Raw genomic sequence first — 22,374 nt, forward strand, 5'->3', positions numbered from 1 at the left:
ATTACCCTGACACTGACGAAGATATGAAGGAGTGGGAGGGGGGCGAACTCATCCTCCGGAGGAGAAAATACCTCTACTTTCATCGTTAGTATACATATACTAATGAAAATTGTAAATTACGACGGCATTCTATACGTCGCCGATAAAAAGTTTATATGTTCGTATGTGTTTATGTGTCCAAAGAGAGTATGAGTATGCTGGCATCCCCCTTTTCAAAGTGAACATGCCTCTCCTGAATTGTTATGATGATGATGATGAATTTTAGACTACCGATAAACGTGAGGCTATAAGGCGACGATAATGGGGGTGAGAGCGGATAAGATGGGCAGTTAAAACAGTAAATTTCTAAGGGTTCTATGTAGGCCCTACTTGACCTCAATACACACACTCACACATATGCGCCACACGTATCAACGAACGCAAAAGACATTAATTACAACACGATATTTTGTCATAACAAGAATTTTACTCTATTTTCGGAATATTAAGAGCCTTATTTTCATTTTCGGATATACGAACCTTCATTTTCGGACTTACGAACCTTATTTCATTTTCGGATTAACGAACCTTCGGAATAACGAACCTTATTTTATTTCCGGATTAACGAACCTTCGGAATAACGAACCTTATTTTATTTTCGGATTAACGAACCTTCGGAATAACGAACCTTATTTTATTTCCGGATTAATGAACCTTCGGAATAACGAACCTTATTTTATTTTCGGATCAACGAACCTTCGGAATAACGAGCCTTATTTCATTTTCGGATTAACGAACCTTCGGAATAACGAACCTTATTTCATTTTCGGATCAACGAACCTTCGGAATAACGAACCCTATTACATTCTGGGATTAACGAACCTTATTTCGTTTTCGGATTAACGAACCTTCGGATTAACGAGCCTTATTTCATTTTCGGATTAACGAACCTTCTGAATAACGAACCTTATTTCATTTTCGGATCAACGAACCTTCGGAATAACGAAGCCTATTACATTCTCGGATTAACGAACCTTATTTCGTTTTCGAATCAACGAACCTTCGGATTAACGAACCTTATTTCGTTTTCGGATTAACGAACCTTCGGATTAACGAACCTTATTTCATTTTCGGATCAACGAACCTTCGGAATAACGAACCTTATTTCATTTTTCGGATCAAGGAACCTTCAGAATAACGAACCTTATTTCATTTTCGGATTAACGAACCTTATTTCGTTTTCGGATTAACGAACCTTCGGATTAACGAACCTTATTTCATTTTCGGATCAACGAACCTTCGGAATAACGAACCTTATATCATTTTCGATTAAAGAACCTTCGGAATAACGAATCTTATTTCATTTTCGGATTAACGAACATTCGGAATTACGAATCTTCGGAATAAACGAACCTTCGGAATAACGAACCTTCGGATTAAAAAACCTTCGGAATAACGAGCTGTAAACCATATGCAAACAGGCAATCACAAAAAACACGCGATTCCTTACAAACTTTTTTTCAACGATGTAGAATGCCGTCGTAATTTGTAATTTCATTTGTACATGTATACTGATGATGAAAGTAGAGGTATTTTCTCCTCCGGAGAATGAGCTCGTCCCCTCCGACTCCTTCTTCACTTCTTCATCATTGTCAGGAAAAATACATTCATTATTTGAAATGATTACCATATTCTGCCATTCTAACATGTCTCAAGCAGGAAAAAAAAACCCACACACACACATGCGTGGTCTTAAGAATAAAGGCTATTAAACAAATAAATAATGAAAATATACTCAACAAGCAGATTTCAAATGCTACATCGCTTTTAATAAGCTTCACTGTGAAGAGTGAAATGTAATCGAACTTGTCCTACCGATTAGTCAATAGGTAGGAAATTATTTTTGCTTGAATTCAATGAGAAGTTAGATGCAGTTCTTCACTTTTTTGTGTGACATGGTAACACATGGAATTCATGTCGTTATGGTAAATGACAAAATGTAAGCCAGTGTATGTATAATTTCTAGCTCTCGTAAAGTTAAGTAAATTGCGTTTTAGTACTCCATAATGATAGCCTTTGCCATGGACACTATAGTCGTATTACATTCGCAGGATTCTGAAAAAGTTACATAGAAATGTTTGCATTCGGTTCAAGCCCAGGATAACCTCTTGTAAAGAGTGGAATTAAACGTAGGCCCACATTGTATTTCAGCTTGTTTCCCGTCATTTCTTGCTACGGCAAGTGCATTTCTTTCATTTCTCATCTCTTTCAATTTCTACAAACCCTTGACTTTAGTAGCTCGACGTCTTTTACATAAGCGTTAAATTATTCATTTTCTAAGAAGAAATGCATGTATATAGGCCTACATGTATGTCTATAACTTCATGTGTACGAAAAGAAACTACAACTTTTCTGTGTAAAACCCGATTTTAGACACATAGTTAGGTGTACTGTTTGGATATTCATGTCAGGATACCCATTGTTAGAAGTATAATAAAAAAAAAACAGAGCTGTCAGTTTTGCATGCATTTCACTTTCTTTAAACATAAGAATTTTTTTTTTTTTTTTTTTGGTGGGGGGCGGGCGTGGCCGCGGTCACCGTCTTAAAAAGGGAAGGCATTTCAAAATTAAAGGAATCGTATAGTATTGGCTGAGATGAGGTTTTTGCCACCTCAGGTGGTACCAATATCTGGCCTGGCCCATGGACTAATATTGGTCGTTATCATACGACCAATCATAATCTTGATTCTGAGTGCTAAAAATAACCATTATGAAGGTGGACGATGTGAGCTCATAATGAACCGCTGCATGTCAAAGATCCGGACTACAGTATGGGGAAGGTGGGGCATGGAATGGAGCACTTAATTTCAAACTTACAAAAATGATGTCCTCATTGACTAAAAAAAACAGTAAAAATAACAGTTTGAGATACACGTTGTATGAACTTTATTATGTAAACGAAAAAACGACAAAAACCACTGTACAATTTCAGGGAAAACTCGAAGCAAATTTTACAAAAGTAATATCAAAACTTGCCCTATCTCTGGGGATAATGGCACTTAAAGGGCTTACTCGCCAGTTTTCACTCGTGAACGGACGTAAATGGGGATGATTAACAATCTCTGTTGCCATGGTAACACTTAAAAGTTCCGGAAACTACCATGTATTTATGATGAAATCATGTAAAAACTTGACATAAGTGTCTGAAAATATCTCTTTCAGTTTAAAGCTTTGTTTGCCATTAGCATCTTGGTCATACAAAGTCACATTTCCCCTAGGGCATGGTGATTGGTATAGCAACGACTTTGCAGGAATATTGATAGAACAAGAGCACTGGCATCAACCACAACTTATATCACTAAATACACAATGCTCCAACTATGGCTCACTGAAACTAAAACTTAGTGGTGTAGGTTTACTATGGTGCCTGTTTAGCAATCACGAAGCTCCAAATATTTTCCATACTCGCTTGAACATCCACTGAACGTTCAAACGAGATATATACAATAATTGATATAAGAACAATAATTTGGTATGAAAGGAAACTATTTTCATAGGCCTGGGAGTAGGCTGGGACGTCGTCTTAGCCCCGAACCCCAAGCTGTAATGCGCTTGCATAACGGTTGAAATGATTGTGTATCTTATTTGATGGAATGACCTATGATTCGAACTTCCATCTTCAAACATAAAGAATATCAACCTGAGAATCAACCTTTCTCAGTTATAATGATTATGGACAAATACAATGTGCAGCGTCATATACATCCATTTGAAAAGAATGCTGCAGCGCCCATGGTTAAAGAGATGGTATAGTATTGGTTGAGGTGAGGATTCAGCATTTAACATTTTGCGAGTTACTTAGAAACTGCTTTATGAAATGATAAAGAGCATACAATTCTAAGGGGAATTCAAAGTTTATCTGATAAGAATCGGTTTTGAAATGGCTGGGATATCGCAAAACAAAGTAAAACAAAGCGATCTCAATAAAAGGTGGGTCCCAGTCACCTTTTATCAGGATGATGTATAAAATGATGTATAACTCAATTCAAATGGACTCTCCTAACCTATCTAAATACTAGAAAGAAAGCACACACTCTGAAAAATGTGAACTGAGAAATGAGGCTCTGAAGTGCAGGGACTTTTCAAGCGCTTAATCTTTAACAAGTTGTGCGAGCTATTCAATGAAAGGAACAAAAAACAGGAAGTAAACCACAGGAGCAAACAACAATGAAGGGATTACCAGATTAAGCTGAAATTGAGCATGTTTTATTAACCCATTCTGTCCATGATTAATGCTAACTTTTAAAGCAGCAGAGTTATCCTTTCAAAAGTTATTAGACTTGAAAGTGAAGAATGTGTAATGGATTTCAAGAAATGAAAAGGGGACTCTACAGTCTAACTGATCATTCTATTCTCCCCCCAAAATGGGTTGCAGAAAAACTGCTGCAAACACGCTTTCCACACTTTTCACTGTGAATCGAGTAATAATTAAAGTTGCCCTGCGTTATCACCATAGTTACCATCGATAATTATAGCCATTACTATACTATTAATGATACTTTTTAGTCGTGTCAATACGTATTAATCATTCTCTGTATTAGTCTTATCGTCGTTACTGTTATTATCATTAAAAATGTGAAGGTGTCTGAAGGTAGGATATAGAAAAATCACACAGCCCCCGTTGCTCAGGTAAATAATTATTCAGACTGAATTAAAATCAAGATTCTTGTTTACGCCACTTCTTCACGCAACACGACGTCCTTTAGCTGAAAATATACACGTGTATCATCCTCCCCGAGACAATATCGAATTTTCATTGCGTAATATCCAAGCAGTGTTTTTTTTTTTCCTGATTACGACAACTTATCACAGTGAGTTTATTTCATTTTCGGAATTACGAACCTCATTTCATTTTCGGATTAACGAGCCTCATTTAATTTTCGGATTAACGAGCCTTTTTTCATTTTCGGATTAACGTGCCTTATTTCATTTTCGGATTAACGAACCTTCGGAATAACGAACCTTCGATCATATATTCGGATTAACGAACCTTCGGAATAACGGACCCTATTTTATTTTCGAATCAGCGAACCTTCGGAATACCGAACCTTCGAAATAGCGAGCCTTATTTCATTTTCGGATTAACGAACCTTCGGAATACCGAACCCTATTTCATTTTCGGACTTACGGGCCTTCGGAATAGCGAACCCTACATTTTCGGATCAACGAACCTTCGGATTAACGAACCTTCGGAATAATGCCACAAATGTTCGGATTAACGAACCCTTTTTCATTTTCGGATTAACGAACCTCTAGGTATAGGATATTTGCGTGTTTCGGATCAACGAACCTTCGGAATAACGAACCTTCGGAATAACGAATAGCACCCGGGGGGGGGGGGGGGAGGGACCACAAGACCGACATTAAATCACGGGGCTTATGAACTGAGTGTGCTTGTATATGTACTGAGTGCCTGGAGCGTGGGCCTTATTTTGCCTATTGTCGAGCTGGTGGATCATAGAGCTCGTGGGCCAAGTTTACTTTATATCGAGCTCCTGGGCTGTATGACTCGTGGGTGACGTGCTTGCGGGATGACCCCAGTAAAACACCGTAAAACACCGTCATCATACTGGAATTTTTCCACGATTTGTAATAAAATATCATTATCCGTATAGAGATTTTCACATATTTCATTGTGTAACTCACTTGTAGAAGAAAAGGCAGCTATATCTTATGATTGCACACTTTTCACCCAAGTAAAATCAAGTTCCTTTTGTAAATATAACTGTCAACATGAGCTTGACCTAGATTCACAGTGCTAATCAATACAACATGTGCCTCACAGGATAAGGGTTGAAACACAAACAACCCTCACCTTTATTGCTAGAGCTTCACTGCCTCGAAATCTAAACACAAAGTGGTATGAACCGGATATGCCTACGGTATGCATGACCCCATCACACATGATTTTTTTTTCTCTCCTGCCATTCCGTTAGCGAAGAGCGATTAAAACATTATGACGAATCGATTTAGGTTTTTCATTTCTCCATTGCTATGGAGTGAATGCAATAGTGACTATGTTTCACAGACAAAAAAGAATAACAAATTGACAAATTCTCAATTCCGTTATACTATCTATTGTGTCAATGTGATTTCCATGGCTGTTTCTTATAGTGTCACTAAAGACATGTTTATTCCATGTCCATACGCACATCGAGACCGCTCAAACATTATGTAATCAGGGGCGGTGATGGGGGAGGGGACATATCATTTTTGCCCCCTACCCCTATAATTCCCGAGGTGTGGAAAATTTTCTTTCCTTTTTTTTTTTTTTTTTTTGGATAGAAAACTGTCCAAATATTTCACCCAAATTGTAAACCAGATTGTTTAATTTCAATTCTTTAGGTAAAACCTCCCCTGTGGGTCCTTTCCCATGGACTCAGTACAGATTTCGGATTATTTTTTTTTTCATCAAAAGGGTTCACCAGATACATCACTTCAGGTCCAAAAATACTTAAGTTCCCTCACCTGGAAGGGGATATCTCCTTTCTTTTTACAAACCCTTTCACTGCGTGGTTCCCCTCCATAGATGTATAGTGTACTTTTTGGAAAAATTGACATTTTTCCTAAATGCATCAAAAATAAGTTTACAACATCATAAAAGCTCCCTCGTATGCAAGGGGGCAGTTGACTGCCCCAAAAGATATTTGGATCAGATCTGTATATACATTATATATATAAATATATATACGTACATACATTATTCATTCACACACACCCCCACACACAATATGTCCTACCTGATGGGCAATCTCATGTGATACGGTAGTGAGCGTTGCTTGCTTGTCACGTCTCCCATTGACTTTCTCATCGTACAGGAAATTGTCTTCGTTGTAAATGATCAGTCCCCAATTCTCCATCGCTCCCGCAGCGAACATCGGTACGCCAATCATATCTGCAAAACGGGTAATTCACTTCTGCATTCTTTTATCTTTTTATACAACTAATTTTTATGGCAGCTGAAACTTTCTTCCCAGAGTCAACTTCTAATGTCATTTGATGGAGTTTGGGATGTCTTGCAGTTCATTCAAAGTCCTTTCATTTTGTCATTTGTGTTGTTTCACAGTGTGCCCGCCCAGCAACAAAATGCTAAAAAATACTAACATCAACAGAAAGACACAGACAAGCTTTTGCGAAACAATATTTCATGGAGTTGTATGGATGATATGAGATAACAAGAAAATCGAGCAAAGGACCTTAATTAAAAGCAGTGCTTGTTTGAATTCGGCTATCTCTCTCTCTCAAAAAAAATCATAAAATAAGAGAAGAACAAAGAGGAAACTAGATACATGGTTCCCATGCTTTACAAGATTTTTCTTTCTCTGATGCGGTAACTAAGAAAGATATATAGGGGGGGAGGGAGGAATACTCATTTGCATTTCGCTGTTCAAATATTGTGGATTATCGAATGTAATTGCCATGTTGTTGTTTTTTTTTTTGGGGGGGGGGGAATCAAACGCAGTCATCATGTGGGGGAAATGAAATTAATCACCCTATCTTGCGGGTTATGAGTGCATTCTATTATTTTTGTTTTTCGTTCGAACGAGAAAAAGAACATTTGGTACTCGATTACTCGATACCTCGATACATTGAGATTGCAGCAACAATGATTTTACAAATCATCATTTGCCAGGCATTGTGAAACACAACATTGGTATGAGTATATACGCCACTGTTATCAAAGGCTACTGGAAGACATTTTGAAAAGCGGCAATAGATTAAATTGGGCAATTGCACTGTTGCCCAACGCTATGAGATTCCATACTTACAAGTATACATCGTAGTATAAAATACAAGGTCATCAAAACGTTGATGTTAACTCAGCACTTCAGTTTATTCATCGCCCCAGCATTTCCAAACGAGAGTAGAAATGGTCAGTTTAACCTTTTTAAGTCAAGATTTTGTCTTTAAAGATGCCTAAATATTTTGTGATCAACATTTTTAAATGTCGAAGGACTTTCTGTTGAGTGTCCTAAAGGAGAAAGTATAGAATTATGAGATAAATTATGTCATATGATTTGAATTAATCATATTGATCCCATCAACCACTGATTTCAATCATATTTTGTTTGTATCAAGTTTAGTGTGTATATTTCTGTATACCCCTAGTCAGCAAAGCATGTAATTAAAAAGAAAGATGGACGAATTTAGAACATCATTAATGTATAATTATTTTGAAAGGAGTGGACCTACGAGAGACCCATGAGAGACACCACAAGACACCTGTTTATGGCACAAACACAAATTACTACATGCATGAGATATAACATGACTGTCTTTCCGCCCAAGGGACCAATGCATTAATAGGCCCGGTCACACTGCCCAAAAGTCGCGTAAAAAAATGAATCACGTAAGAAATTCTGACACTTGCACGACTTTTGGCCACGATTTTGTCGTGGCAAGTCGTACCATTTTGGGGCACGAACTGGGAGGCTCCCGCACTGTTCACGACTAGTTCACGCATAGTTCACGACGAGTTCACGGCGAGTTCACGAATAGTTCACGAATGCGTGCCCATCAGTGTCCACATTGACACGAACTGGCACGACGAGTTCATGCATAGTTTGCGCATAGTTTGCGCATAGTTTACGCACTTCCCGCATTGGCGCAACGAGTTTGCGCAATTCGGACGGCGTCGTGCCGACTTGGGCACGCCATATAAAAAGGGGGCCTCCCCAACCCCTGGTCATTTTTGGATTGGCTGTTCTCATGTTAATAAATTGTTATCTTATTTCAAAACACTTGTTTTTCTTTTTAACCTTAAAATACAGTTAAAGAGAAAAGAAAACGAAACGAAACGAAAAAAAAAAGAAACGAAAAAGAAACGAAAAAAATAAAGGACAACGAAAATAAAACAACAAAACTCCCCTCCCCCACTCCCCCACCAAAAAAGAAAAGAAAAAGGAAACCAAAAAAAAAAAAACCGAAAAAGAAACGAAAAAAGAAAAAGAAACGAAAACAAACAAAAGAAAAAGAAACGAAAAAGAGAAAAAGAAGCTAAAAAAAGAAAAAAAAGAAGAAACGAAAAAAAAGACACGAAAAAAGAAACGAAAAAGAAAAGGGAAAAAGAAAAAGAAAAGGAGAAATGAAAACGAATAATAAAAGAAAAGAAGTTTACTCCCCCATTCACCCAAAAAAAGAGAAAAAAGAAACGAAGAAATTAAAGTAAACGAAAAGAGAAACGAAAAGAAAGAGAAACGGAAAAGAAACGCAAGAAACGAAGGATTTTTTTTTTTTTTTTTTTTTTGGGGGGGGGGGGTTGGGGGTTGGGTGAGGGGACTTTCTTGCGTTTCTTGCCCTATATATACACCCCCGCACCGACGCGAGCGCCTCTGTCGCGCAGTAGTCGTGAACTGCTCGTGAACTCGTCTTGAACTGCTCATGCCATGCGCAAACTGTTCGTGAAGTGCGTAAACTAGTCGTGAACTGCTCGTGCCATCAACGCGTGAAGTACACGTAACCGTGACAGTGGGAAGGCACGGCCACGCTGCGACGCGCACCAATTCATAAAAATGTCGTGAACCAGTGAACTCGACGTGAGCTGTTCGTGAACTATTCGTGGCAGTTCGTGACAGACGTGGCATGGCGCGCACTGCCACGCACTGGCACGCATCCTCCCGCATCGTCCCGACGAGTTCACGACGAGTTCACGAACAGTTTGCGCATAATTCACGACCCGGTCGCGAAATTTTGTCGTGACCAAAATTTTGAAAATTTCAAAATTCTCGTCCCGACATGGCACGCAGTCACGACGGGTTTACGCACACTTCACGCCAGTTTACGACTAGTTTGCGCACTGGCACGACTCGAGTCGTGCCAATGCGTGCCACAGAATCGTGCAAGTGTCAGCCTGGCTTTACGCGATACATGCGCGATTTGCGCATTTCATGAGTTTAGCTGCCCTGACACTTGCATGAATTTGGGCTTGCGCACTGCACCGCATTATGGCGTGCCAGTACGTGATATTTAGTGGCGCGCAGGCCGAGTTTAAGCTACCCTGACACTTGCACGAATTTGGGCTTGCGCACTGCACCGCATTATGGCGTGCCAGTACGTGATATTTAGTGGCGCGCAGGCCGAGTTTAGTCATTTCGAATTTACGAATGGTTCAAGAAATGCGTGCTCTCAGTAAAACTCAATGATACGTCATGTTTACGACACATTTGCGCACTATTTACATATTCGTATTCGTTGCAAGGACACTACTTCCAATCAAAAGTAACGATCAGTACACACATGTGTATTTTTTTTTTCCGGGGCGGGGGGGGGGGGGGGGGTCCTGCCTTTGAGTTTATTTTTGTTTCTTACCAAAAAAAAAATGCGTGACTCATCCTGATGATCATGTAGGAGAGGAGAAGAATATTTTTCATCAGAATTCAATTATTACAAATTACGATAGCATCCCAGTTCGCAAATGAATGCGTTAATCTTTACTGTATGTTTGTATTTGTCTATTATATAGGCCCATATGTATGTATATATATATATATATATATATATACATTCAGCAAAAAACTTTTTCAAGTTTAGATTTCTCATAGAATATTTGACTGAAAGCAAATGTATTATATACCATATTGAAGATAATTTAATTGGCTATCAACCTGGTAGGTCAACATAAAGGGAAACTTTACGCATGAGTGAACACCATTGTTTTTCTCTTCCAGGGCACAAAAGTAAAAATTGCTAAACTGAACAAGTTGTCATTCATGCGTATGTGCTCTTCCATGGAACAATAAGAACAAACAACAAATTTCACACAAAAAGAAACATGAATTAAGTTGAAAAACTAAATCTTTGATCTCTATGATATCTTTAATACCCAAAAGGTCAATGAAGGCTGAAAATAATGGAGGAAAATAAAGCATCTTATGTCAAAACAAAATTCAAATGAAATAAGAGAAGAAGTAATAACTAATAAAAATGGTACAAATTTGAACTTTTTTTTTTCAAGTTAGGAAACTGTAAATAATGTTTGGTTCTTGAATTTGTCATATGGATTCTTAAATCACTAGATTAAAAGAAATAGATAAAGAAATTCTGCTCATTTAATCATTTTTATGCTTATTATTCCCTATGTCATTTAAAGTTTGACTTGACAGAAATTTCTTATTTTCCTCCTTTAGTTTCCCACTTTGGTTTTCTTAAAGGTTATAAAGAGATAAAGAGAACAAAAACTTATATTTCCTATTTCATTCATGTCTCTCATTGTATTAAACTGGTCTTTTGTTGTCAGTGTTATCGTGAAGGGCACTTGCAAATGAAAGAGAACATGTCAATTTTTTTCAATTTTTAATTTTGTGCCTTGCAGGACAAAAACGAATGTGCTCACTCATGTGTTAAGTTTTCTTTCTAATTGATCTATTAGCTTAATAGCCAATTAAATTCCCTTCGATATGGTATATAATACATTGATTTTCATAAAAATCTTCTATGAAATATATGACCGAAAAAATGTTTACTTTTTTTTGCTGAGTATGTATATGTGTGTGTGTGTGTGTGTATACCACTTCTCATTCACTTTTCAATGCTGAAAGGGAACGCAAACCCAAAGAGCAATGTGGACTGAAGGAAAGCAGCAACATTGGTAGAACACACCAGTGAAAGTTTGAGGAAAATTGGATAATCAATGCATAAGTGTTGAATTTTTAAAGTTTTGCTGTATATGAACAAGGGACCGCTGGACGAGGAGACTACTAGAGGTTATGACGTATTAGTGGACAATAATACAAAGAAAATATAAAGAAAATTCAACAAACATTCACATTTCTAGCATTATGAAAGAGCACTTGACTAACCGCTTTCAGAAAACAAGGGGAATGATAGCTACCCTTTACATACGTCAGTATAAAAGTTGATGGGATTTGTAATTTTCATGAAAAAGTGAATATTTGTAGAATTTTCTTTATATTTTCCTTATATTGTCCACTCAAACGTCATAACCTCTAGTAGTCTCCTCATCCAGCGGTTCCAACGCCAAAACTTAAAAAATTCATAACTTTTGCATCGATTGTCCGATTTTCTTCAAACTTTCACTGATTTGTTCTACTAATGTTGCTGCTTTCATTCAATCCACATTGCTTTGGGGGTTTGTGTTCCCATTATTCAAAAATCTTGTGACATCACCGTACTTTGTCACTAAAGGAATTTTATTTCATGATTTAAATTGTGAAACATACGTCATTATCGGATTATTGAACCTTCATATTATTGATATTAACGAACCTTCTAAATAAGGGACATTGTCCAATTTTTGGAATTAACGAACCCTGCATCATTAGGATAAATAAACAATCGTATTACCTACGAAAAAGTGTAATCCTAGTTGCGCCCAAGCTTAGTTTATACTTCCTAACCAACTCTTTTCCCTCTTTTCTTTTACTGCAATGTATTTGAAAAATTCAACAAACAATATTATCGTGTATCCCGAAATGTCCTTCCTTGACCCATCAACTGTCTTCCCTCCCTTGTCTTTGACCTTTGAACAGCTGGTCTTTGACGGCAGACTACTGAATCGACAGCCGATTTCCTCAAACTTTGGCTGATATCATGATCTGCTAATACTGCTACTCTCACTCAATCCAAATTCATACTTGGGTTTGGCTTTCCTTTAACGCGCATATCATGCGTAGACTATGCGGTTGACATGCGAAAACTATGCGGGAGTATGCGCATGTTATGAGCAGAGGATACGCAAGTTAGTCGTGAACTAGTTGCGAATTAGTCGTGATTTAGTCGTGACCTGCGTGCCACTAGGTTGATGGACACGCATTAGTACGTACTGGTAGGGCTAGTTTGGGCATAGGTTGTGTAGAGTTCACGAAGGGTTTGCGAAACTTGCCCAAAAATTTCGTCGTGCCAAAATTTTGAACAGTTCGAAAATTTTGTTACGTCTTTCGCGCATTAACCGCATTGGCCAGCATCCTCCCGCAGGTTGCCACGAATGTTTCTCGCATTGGCACGAAATGAGACGTGTCAGTGCTGAAACCATACGCAAACCAAAATTCGTGCAAGTGTCAGGGTAGCTTTTGTCTGACGTGGAACTTTCGTAGTTGTCCGCCGATGTGCGCCGGATCGGCGCTTTACGCGATTCCAGGTTTTGAGCAGCTCAAAACTCGGCTTCGTGTAAAAGTTTACTCAGTATTGCGCTGTTTTACGTAATTTTTTCGTAGTTTGCGTAGTTCTTACGCGAACAATGAGCGAAATATGCGTGGAATATCAGTGATCGTTATCGAATCATGCGCGATTCATACGCAGTTCATTCAACGCAGTTCATTAGTGATAATGTGCAGACTATGCGTGGTTTTCCGTGGACCTCTGTCCTCGCGCACAGCCACGAATTCGCCCTATTTGGGGCCTTTGCGTGCCTATGCGCTGAAAGAGCATGGTTTGTTAGTGATTTCTTGCGCAATTCATCGGTGATTTTCATCGCGTAAATCAGCGAAAATTCTCGACGGACAAGCAACCAAATTTCTTGCGTGATTCATGCTTTTACGCGACTTTTGGGCAGTGTGACCGGGCCTTAATATTTTATGTAAACACATGAGGGACCCATCAGTTAATTGGGATAAATAAATGGTTATTACATAAAACAACAACAAGATCCAAATTATACCTCCTGCAAGTACAGTGCGAACATAACGGACAATTTAGAGATTTTATTCTCCCTTAGGTCGAAGAAGATCGAAACTGACGGACACTAGCTAAATCGTCAGGCAGAGAAATAAATTTGGAAAATGGTAGAGCGCTAATCAAAAGGCGACGCGAATAACAGTCTGCTGACTGCGAAATAAGAAAAAAAAAGAGAGAAAAGCAAGAAAGAAAGCAAAGAGAATCAAAATAATGATAGGCAAGAAAATGACTGGAAGTCTGTTTTGTAGCTACGTTGATGAATAGAGCGATAACTTCTGTCGAATTACTACTCATAAAAAATCACTAAACACTGACATGTAAATGTATCGAAGGAGAAAGGGAGAGACCTGAAGGAAAAAGGGTTGAAAATGGAATGATGGGATGATGCGATGGGATAAAAATCTAATGAGCGCAAATTTCTTGTGCAATCCTGTTGAGTTAATCGACATAATACCTGTGTTACTGTTAAAACATCAATCCTGTGTTAACCAATATTTTACTGGTCATGTTTTTTTGCACAAACACTCCATATGTGGAAAATATCACTCCTGCGACTTTTTTCTTCATTTTTTTTCAGAATTCAGTTGTTGAAATTGTATTTTCAAAATTGTGATTTCAAAATAATGATCATTTTTAATTCAGAATTTCATTACGATCATCAATTTATAAAATCAATTGTAGAAAGATGGTACAGTATAAGGATGATTTAACTAGGCATGCGAACGATTTGGGAAGGACGCAAATGTCGAAAAAATGGTTAAGTCCAATATTCGGAAAAAGTTTTTTTCTCCGAGTTTCCGGACGATGGAGCCGTAAACCATTCCTGCGCAGTTTCCGCGTAGTTCTCATGACGTATGTACGCATGTCGAGGGCACCATCGCTGAACTACAGCCAGTCACATACACGAAGAACACGCGACTTAATGCGAACGACGCAAATTTTCCAATAACCATGTGCAAAATGTTTCCAAGCAGAATTGATAACTGCCTTGAGTTGAAATAAAATTTGTTCTCTTTTCTTTCTTCTTCCTCTCCTTTTCATTTCTCTGTTGTTTGTTGGTTTATGCACGCACGCATGCATATTCACTACCTTTTGGAGACTCCTACGGTACCATCCTTATGGAGACCGAAGTCCCTTACGGAGACACACCATTTTGCACGCTTAGGAAAACTTGCTAAAAGCAATTCTAAAACTTGAAAGAAAATAAAATTAATTATTTTTCTGGGTTTTGAGAAATACTCCCAGAATGCAGCCTTATGGGTACTTGAGAGTGTGTGGAGCTAGGTGTGTGGTAACTTCTAAGAACTGTGAGAGATCTGACAAAAGAATAAAAACTTCCATTCAAGTTTACGTCAAGTTGTGGTTCCACCGCAGGCATCTTTCTCTCTCTCTCTTTCTCTCTCTCTCTACCGATAGAGAAAATGACTTGCCTCCGATCACTCGATAAACGCAAATTCCACTTTTTGTGTCTATCATAAAAGTACGTGCAGTGGTTCTAATGCGGTAACGTTTGCGTGCATGACGACGACGCTTCCGAACCCCCGCGCAAATTTGGCGATATTTTGCAAACTAATACGCATGTTGCACTTTGCCATATTTCGTTCACGCGCTCCGTGAAATCAGCCCACTGCCAATGGCCGAGGCAAGTGTATGGTATTACATAACGTCAAATAATAGGGCGACCATATTATATATATATATATATATATATATATATATATATATACATATATATATATATATATATATATATATATATATATATATCTTGTGGACAAGTACTTACCAAGTTTTGATATCGGATACGGTATGGCGAAGTAGTTTTCAAAATAAGTCAAGATACTCTGGCCTGCGTTCAGTGCGTAAGACGTACTCTCCAACGCTTCTGGGCGACTCCACACCCGCAGCTGGAATGAATGGAAACGCTGCAAATGTTTGCCTTCTTATAAAATGATATGAATGCACCGGAAGTTGTAATGTAAGAAGTACATAATTGCTTGATGCGAGAGCAAATGATGCACCACAAATTGTATGACTTGCAAAGATAGGCATGTAAAAATTATAAAATTAGCTAGGTTAACATTTTGATCATAAACTGTAATATGAATAGAAATCAGTTCTCCATGATTTCTCTTTAACATTCGTGCATTTTTTTTCTGAAGGAGATATTACACCCCAACTATCTTATTATCTACAATTACTTTACAATTTTTTTTTCGATTGCATTAGAACTTTACAATTCTGTCCGTCTTATTTCACTGCATTCATGAATGTGACTATCCCAGAGCAGAGTACAAATCTCGAGCGATGAAATACTATTGAGTCGTGGTCTAACTCTTGAAGAAAAAAAAAGGCATGCAGGTCTTAGCAGCAACGTGGAGTGTCTTATCTGCCTGCAAAAAAAAGTTTCCTTATTCTAATTGACCATATATTCTTCTGTTTGTTTTTCTCATTCTGATACTGACAATACTGACCCTGATAGTGCAGACTGTGGCATCGATGCATCAACGTATAATGACGTGATGCGTATTCTCTTGTTTGTTTCATTTTTTTCATTCCCAGTTGTTAAGTATGGTATGTATCACTGACCGCATGAAAAGACATGTTTTCGAGCAATGGTTTGATATCTATAGCAAGAGACCCAGTGGGCCTAGTACTCACCCGAGTATCGCAAGTTCACCTTCCGAGCATTCTTGCAATTTATTACCTAAGATGAACATAGCAAATTTGGAGGGCTTTGAAGGCCTCCAGGGGCTTAGCGTTCATAGTATATTCTATCACACTGACAATAATACCTACTAAGTTTTTAGGAAATGTAAAATGCGAAAACCTGCCTCAGTTAGGTCCCGGCCCAAGTGGGCCATCCCCGAATCTGCCATAAACTTGAACACTATAACATAATATGAAACACTATACATTACGCCATACACTATAACTCCGAGCGTTTCTGATTTGAAAAAAATTTGTTTTTAGATGAAGTTGAAAAGGTGACAACAGAGGCCAACTTTGAGGCGGGCGGTGGGGTGTCATGGTGTGCATTTGTATATTCTATAACTCTAGGAAAAATCCTGCCAAATATTTAGAAAATTTGACTATGCAGTGTCAAAAAAAGGAAAAGAAAAAAAAAGATTAGGTTCGCTAATTTTGGGACTTTGGAGTCCTTATATTTTGATAATGCTTGCCATGTTTGATGACAACTTTGACCATGTGTTTTCAAAAAGAAGGATTATGTGAAAATTTGGCCCCGATTTATCCTTCCCCCTCCCCCCCCCCCCCCCCCCCCCCCCCTCCCATGGGGCATTGGGCCTCAGGTGGTCCCCCAAGTGGAGAATTTATATGTTCCCATTTATTAAAATATAATTCATGTTCTACAATCTGGAGATAACAAATGCCAAGTCTGGTGAAACCCTGATCATAAATTTTCTAAAAGAAAATAACAATGTGAATGTGAAAACTGAGCCAAGCTCTATCTAACCCCCCCCCCCACCCCCGCCCTATAGCCTGTCACCCGGATCTGCTATGAGCAAACTTGAAACTACCGTCACCAATCTACTTAACCATAGCACTAACTTTTGGCTTATCCCTTCTGGTTACAAAAGGAATATTCATAAAAGTTTCTGAATTGCAGGCTCCCACCCCTTCCCAACTTCAGGGGCATTGTGCACCTTGGGGCATCCATGGTACCCCACAGATATATATTGCGATATAATATCACCCTTGCGATAATCCCTACCAAGTGGGTTGAAGATCTGACCATGCGCTTTCACGTAGACGACAACGCTATGAATTGGTCCCAACTTGAACAGCCCCCCCCCCCCCGCCCCCCGCCCATCCGCCAATCCACCACGAACACACTTGAAACTACCGTTGTAGTACAGTCTGCTATGTCAAAATATTGGGTCCCGTGAGATTTTCGTGCCAAAATCGATTTTTTTTTGTTTTTTTAGCTTACTTGGTCAATTTGGGGATGTTGAATCCCAAAAACTTTGATTCCATTTTTTTCCGACCACGTCTTAAGCTGCAATTTTGAATTTCAAAATGGCCGCTATAGCAAACTGTATTTTACCCATGTCTCATAAAGTGAGCACTGTAGAAGTTTCAATTTTGGTGCGAAATGCATGGTTGTGATGTCAGACACTCTGATATATCTTTTCTGATATTGTGGATTGTTTTCATACAATTTGTAGGCTGCCATCTTGAATTTCAATATGGCCGCCATAGCAAACTGTATTTTGACTCAATTCTCATAATGTGAGAATCATACGTTCAAATTTGATGGAAAAAACACTTTTATGATGTCAGACGTTCTGATATACCATTTTCTGATATTGTGGATTGTTGTGATACAATTTGTAGGCTGCCATCTTGAAATTCAAACTGGCCGCCATGGCTAACTGTATTTTATCCTTATCTCAGGTTATAAGCGTCATGGATAGTTTAAATTTGGGGAAAAAAGCATGCTTATGATGTCAGACATGCCAATATGTACATTGTTTAAAATGATGGATCAAGATGGCCACCGTAGCAAATGTAATTGGGCCTATTCTCATATCGTATGTAATGTGTAAGGCTCTAATTTGGGGCAAATGGCTGCCATACCAGAATGCATATTTTGACCCATATATCACGTTGCAAGCAATGCAGAAAGTTCACATTTCGGGAATAAACCGGGCTTATGATGTTGAACATTCACATGCACTTTTTTCCTCCCCGAAATCGCAGATCATTTTCGAGGCTATCGTCCTATCATTCAAAATGGCTGCTTTTCAGCCATTATATCTGGTTCAAGCAACTTTTGGCCATATCATTGTTTATAAATGTGGCATACAGTGTATATTTTCGTTAAAAACACACACATATACATTCTGTAGTAATGGATTATTCGTATTGGCCGCCACTCTTGAAATTCAAGATGAATTTCGACCCATATTTGGTGATGTAAGAGCTTTAAACCGCAAACTAAAGCATCCTGGAGCACTCGTGTGTAAGTCAATCACTTCAATGAATTCTGTAAGCGGGACTGCTTCCTGTAGGTACACTGCCATATTGAAATGCAAAATGGCTGCCATGAGAAGCATTCCTTTAAAAGCATTGCATTTGGGTAAAATTTGTGAATAGGAATCATGTGATTCTGGTGTCAAAACAAATGACTTTCAAAAGTACCTTCAACGATGTGTCTGAGCGACTAAATGCCCCCATATAGACGATTTGGTTGTAGAATTTAAATAAACAATATTAGCCGTAGACTCTTAAATTCATGGGTTAGTCACTTAAGCCCCTTTTACACTTCCACGGATCGCATCACGGATGACCACGGATCGTCGATCCTTGATCATCCGTACTGTTTCCGGCATGACCGTGTTGACTCCGTGAAGTCATCCGGCATTATCCTTGATCACCCGGCATGTCCGCGGGAAAAATTAAGCTTGCTTAATTTTTCATCCCGGACATCACGGATGAAAATCAATACGAACTCTTCCTTGTTGGCACCGTCTACTCCTTGTTGCCTCCGTATTCCTTCCTTGTAGGCACCGCCTACTCCGTGTTGCCTCCGTACTCATTCTGGGACAATCCGTGAAGACATCGGGACGTCCGTATTATTATCTGCTCCATCCTGGAGAAAAATTCGTGTATTTTGCCAATACAAGCTCACAAAGTTCATGAAATTTGCTCACATCTTCCCCCATCAGTACAGCCATCAACCCCTCATACTGTTCGTATAGTGTTCGCCTGAGAAGCTTGGTGACCCACACACACCTCCTTGCTGGTTTGTGTTCGTGTGTGTTTTGATTTGTTTTATTTTGTTTTGCTTTGATTATGTCATGATTTTCCAGGGAAAAAATGGGAGTTTGCAACAAAGAGATTTAATTGCCTTAATTGTGTCGACAAGCATAGAAGTATGTAGGCTGCTGCGGATTTTCTGGTGCGCTTGTTAGCTCTGGAGGCATGCCGAGCGAGAATGATAAAGCATCAAAAGCACAAGCAAAAGTCATCCGTCAACATTTTGGGGATATCCGTATAAGGACCGCGAAGGGACCCAGTTGCATCCGTGCTCTTCCTTGATATCCATGTTAGCCCCGTATCGTTTCCGCTGTGGTCCGCGTTCGTTCCTTGTTTGTCCGTGTAGGCACCGTACTTGTCAGTGTATCCTCCGTACTTGTCCGTGTAGACACCCGGTTGGGATCGTATTCACACCGGCATTGAGAGGAAAATCGATATTTTGCATGCCGGAACAGCACGGATGACGATCCGTGGTCATCCGTGTACCAATCCGTGAAAGTGTAAAAGGGGCTTTAGTTAATGTCTAAGTTCAAGGCTCATTCCCTGCGTGTGTTTTTAAAGTCACAGCACTTATATAGGGCTGTACACATGGGAGAATTGGTTCTAAATTCTTCGAAAAACAATGATTTTGCATTTCTTGCCAAATGAACATGATAATGAATTCTGTGGCTACCGTTGGTGTAGAAAACTCAAAGCATTTACATGCACAGTTCATGTATATCCTCTGAAAATAACTATATACCAAATTTTATTCCCCTGTAGTAGAGGCAAAAATTAGGTAGTGGAAGTGTACGAGGTTTGTTCTCTGGATGTGTTGTATCATGACTCTACAAGGGTAAAGCGGGAGATTATCCTGGTTGAAGTGATCCACGCCCAACTTCTGGAAGGCATGGACTGTGCCATTGCACATTCTGCATGATTCAAGGCTTAGATACTTCTTGGTCCATCTGCTCTTTGAGACATCCTCAAATTTTCAACTTCAACCAGCACCACGAAAGGCAAGACCACGCAGACCTTTGGTTTTTTCGAAACCAGAAACCAACTGCAGAACATAATCTCTCAATAATGTCCATTGTACTTTTATCATTTCCTTTTCCAGTGATGGAACAGACAACATGCGATACAGTTAGTACAACAAAGATCCATCAGAAGAATGAAAATGTCAATGTCTAAGTAATAATCAATAATATCTCGGATTTCCCTGTTGCTCTTGAAGTAGCATCTAATACATGCAATGGAGTGAGGATATCTGCATTCTCCTTGTGAGTGATAGGTAACAGCTCCCATGGCATCTAATATGACGAACCCTTTGTTTCTTTTCTTTTCCATGTGGTATCTGTGTCAGATGGAATTGACTGCTCAGTATGTCAACTTTCAGGATGTTTTGTGGGTTTCTACGGCATGGGTATGAAAAATGAACCTTTGCTAGTGAAAATGAGGAGAAGGCCATAAAATTATGAGATGAAGAATGATTGTGGAAATTACTCATAACTTCACCCTTCCGAGAATTGTATCGTCCAGCAATGACTGGAAAATGACAGGTCTATCAGACTGTTGAACCAGTAGAAATGCTTTGAGAAGTTGGTGATCCTCTTAAGCTTCTTGACTTTGGATCCAATCTTACACGGTGTATCTTAATTGCAAGATCTCATTGTCTAGCCTGTCTCATATCATCCCAGATTGTTCCTTTTTTAAATTTTTCAGATACAAATTCTTAGTACAGAATATGAAAACATCACTTTTTGCATCTCTGTCTAGAATATCTCCTTTGAATGTTTCCGATACCTAATTGCCAAACACCACATTCATCAGCTTCAATGCAGTGACAATTTTTGAGATAACCCTCGCATAATCGTGAAATGGTCTTTTAATGGCCATTTTGAACTTCAAAATGGCGGCTGAAGATGTGGTCGGAAAAAAAATGGAACCAAAGTTTTTTGGATTCAGCACACCCGAATTTACAAGGTAAGCTAAAAAAAAAAATCAATTTAGGCACAAAATCTCAAAGGATTACATACACATAGTAGCATCTACTATTAGCAATCTGCTTACCCATAACACGAACCTATTAAACTGGTCACACAAGGTGCGAGAAGGTTTGAAAAGATTCCTTGCTGCCCCCCCCCCCTCGGGGGGGGGGGGGGGGGGGGGGCATTGCGCTCCAGGAGGTTCCCAGGTTGGGTGTGGTGCCCGTTTGTATATCTATCAGCTCAGTGATATTTTGCCCCGTTTTTGTTTTATTTTCTATTAGACCATGCATTTCAGGGCGGACGTCCACTTGGGCGCGGACAAGCCCCGGAAGGGTTGCGGAAGCAAATTTTGTTATTTCGGCATCCTGTCCGCGACAGACGCGGAATAACTTTGTGAATCGGCTTGTCCTGGGACATTCCTAGGACTGTCCGCGGACTGACTGGGGACATTCCTAGGAATCACTCCGGAAGAGCACGAAATACCTCGGAATATGCTAATCGTAGCCGGGCAGCGCGGAAACATCTAGGATTACACCAGGAATGAACGCGGACAATCAGGATGCCTTCCGGACAACACAAGTTAGGCATGCGGACAAACTGCGGACAATACCAGGAAAATGGAAAGGTGTAAATTTGGCGCTGACTTTGACTTTTCCTCATTTGACTGCTAGCCGTCATTGATGCTCCTTGCTGTGCTTCCGCAGTAGCTGCTGATATTATATTGATATGACTGGTCAATATTATTTGATAAAATGTGACCACCAAAAGTCGAAGAATAGGATTGTCTGCATGTCGGCTGACGACTCATTTTTTTTTCTTTTTAATTTGTCTCATCTGGGAGAACAATTTTCTTCTCTGCCTACAGTCACATGGATGATATTTGCAAACTTTTTGAACCATATATATATATATATATAAATTTCTTTTTTATACATAAAAATGTAAATGTATA

General features: G+C 39.1%; 1 protein-coding gene across 2 annotated transcripts in view; it reads right to left on the reverse strand.

Annotated features, from left to right (window-relative positions):
* Positions 1–22,374, reverse strand: part of LOC139740109 (aminopeptidase N-like) — a 117,760-nt gene that overhangs the window by 77,944 nt on the left and 17,442 nt on the right. For both annotated transcript variants that reach the window (XM_071650694.1, XM_071650693.1), the window contains exons 3-4: positions 15,458–15,578; positions 6,780–6,934 (exon numbers count right to left, since the gene is read on the reverse strand). In XM_071650694.1, coding sequence (XP_071506795.1) covers positions 6,780–6,934; positions 15,458–15,578 — 276 coding nt within the window. The remainder of the gene's footprint in view (positions 1–6,779; positions 6,935–15,457; positions 15,579–22,374) is intronic.

The sequence above is a fragment of the Diadema antillarum genome, unplaced genomic scaffold (assembly GCF_040938485.1).
Source record: "Diadema antillarum isolate AM-2024a unplaced genomic scaffold, OU_Dant_1.0 seq00000835_RagTag, whole genome shotgun sequence".
In the NCBI taxonomy this organism is placed as follows: domain Eukaryota; kingdom Metazoa; phylum Echinodermata; class Echinoidea; order Diadematoida; family Diadematidae; genus Diadema; species Diadema antillarum.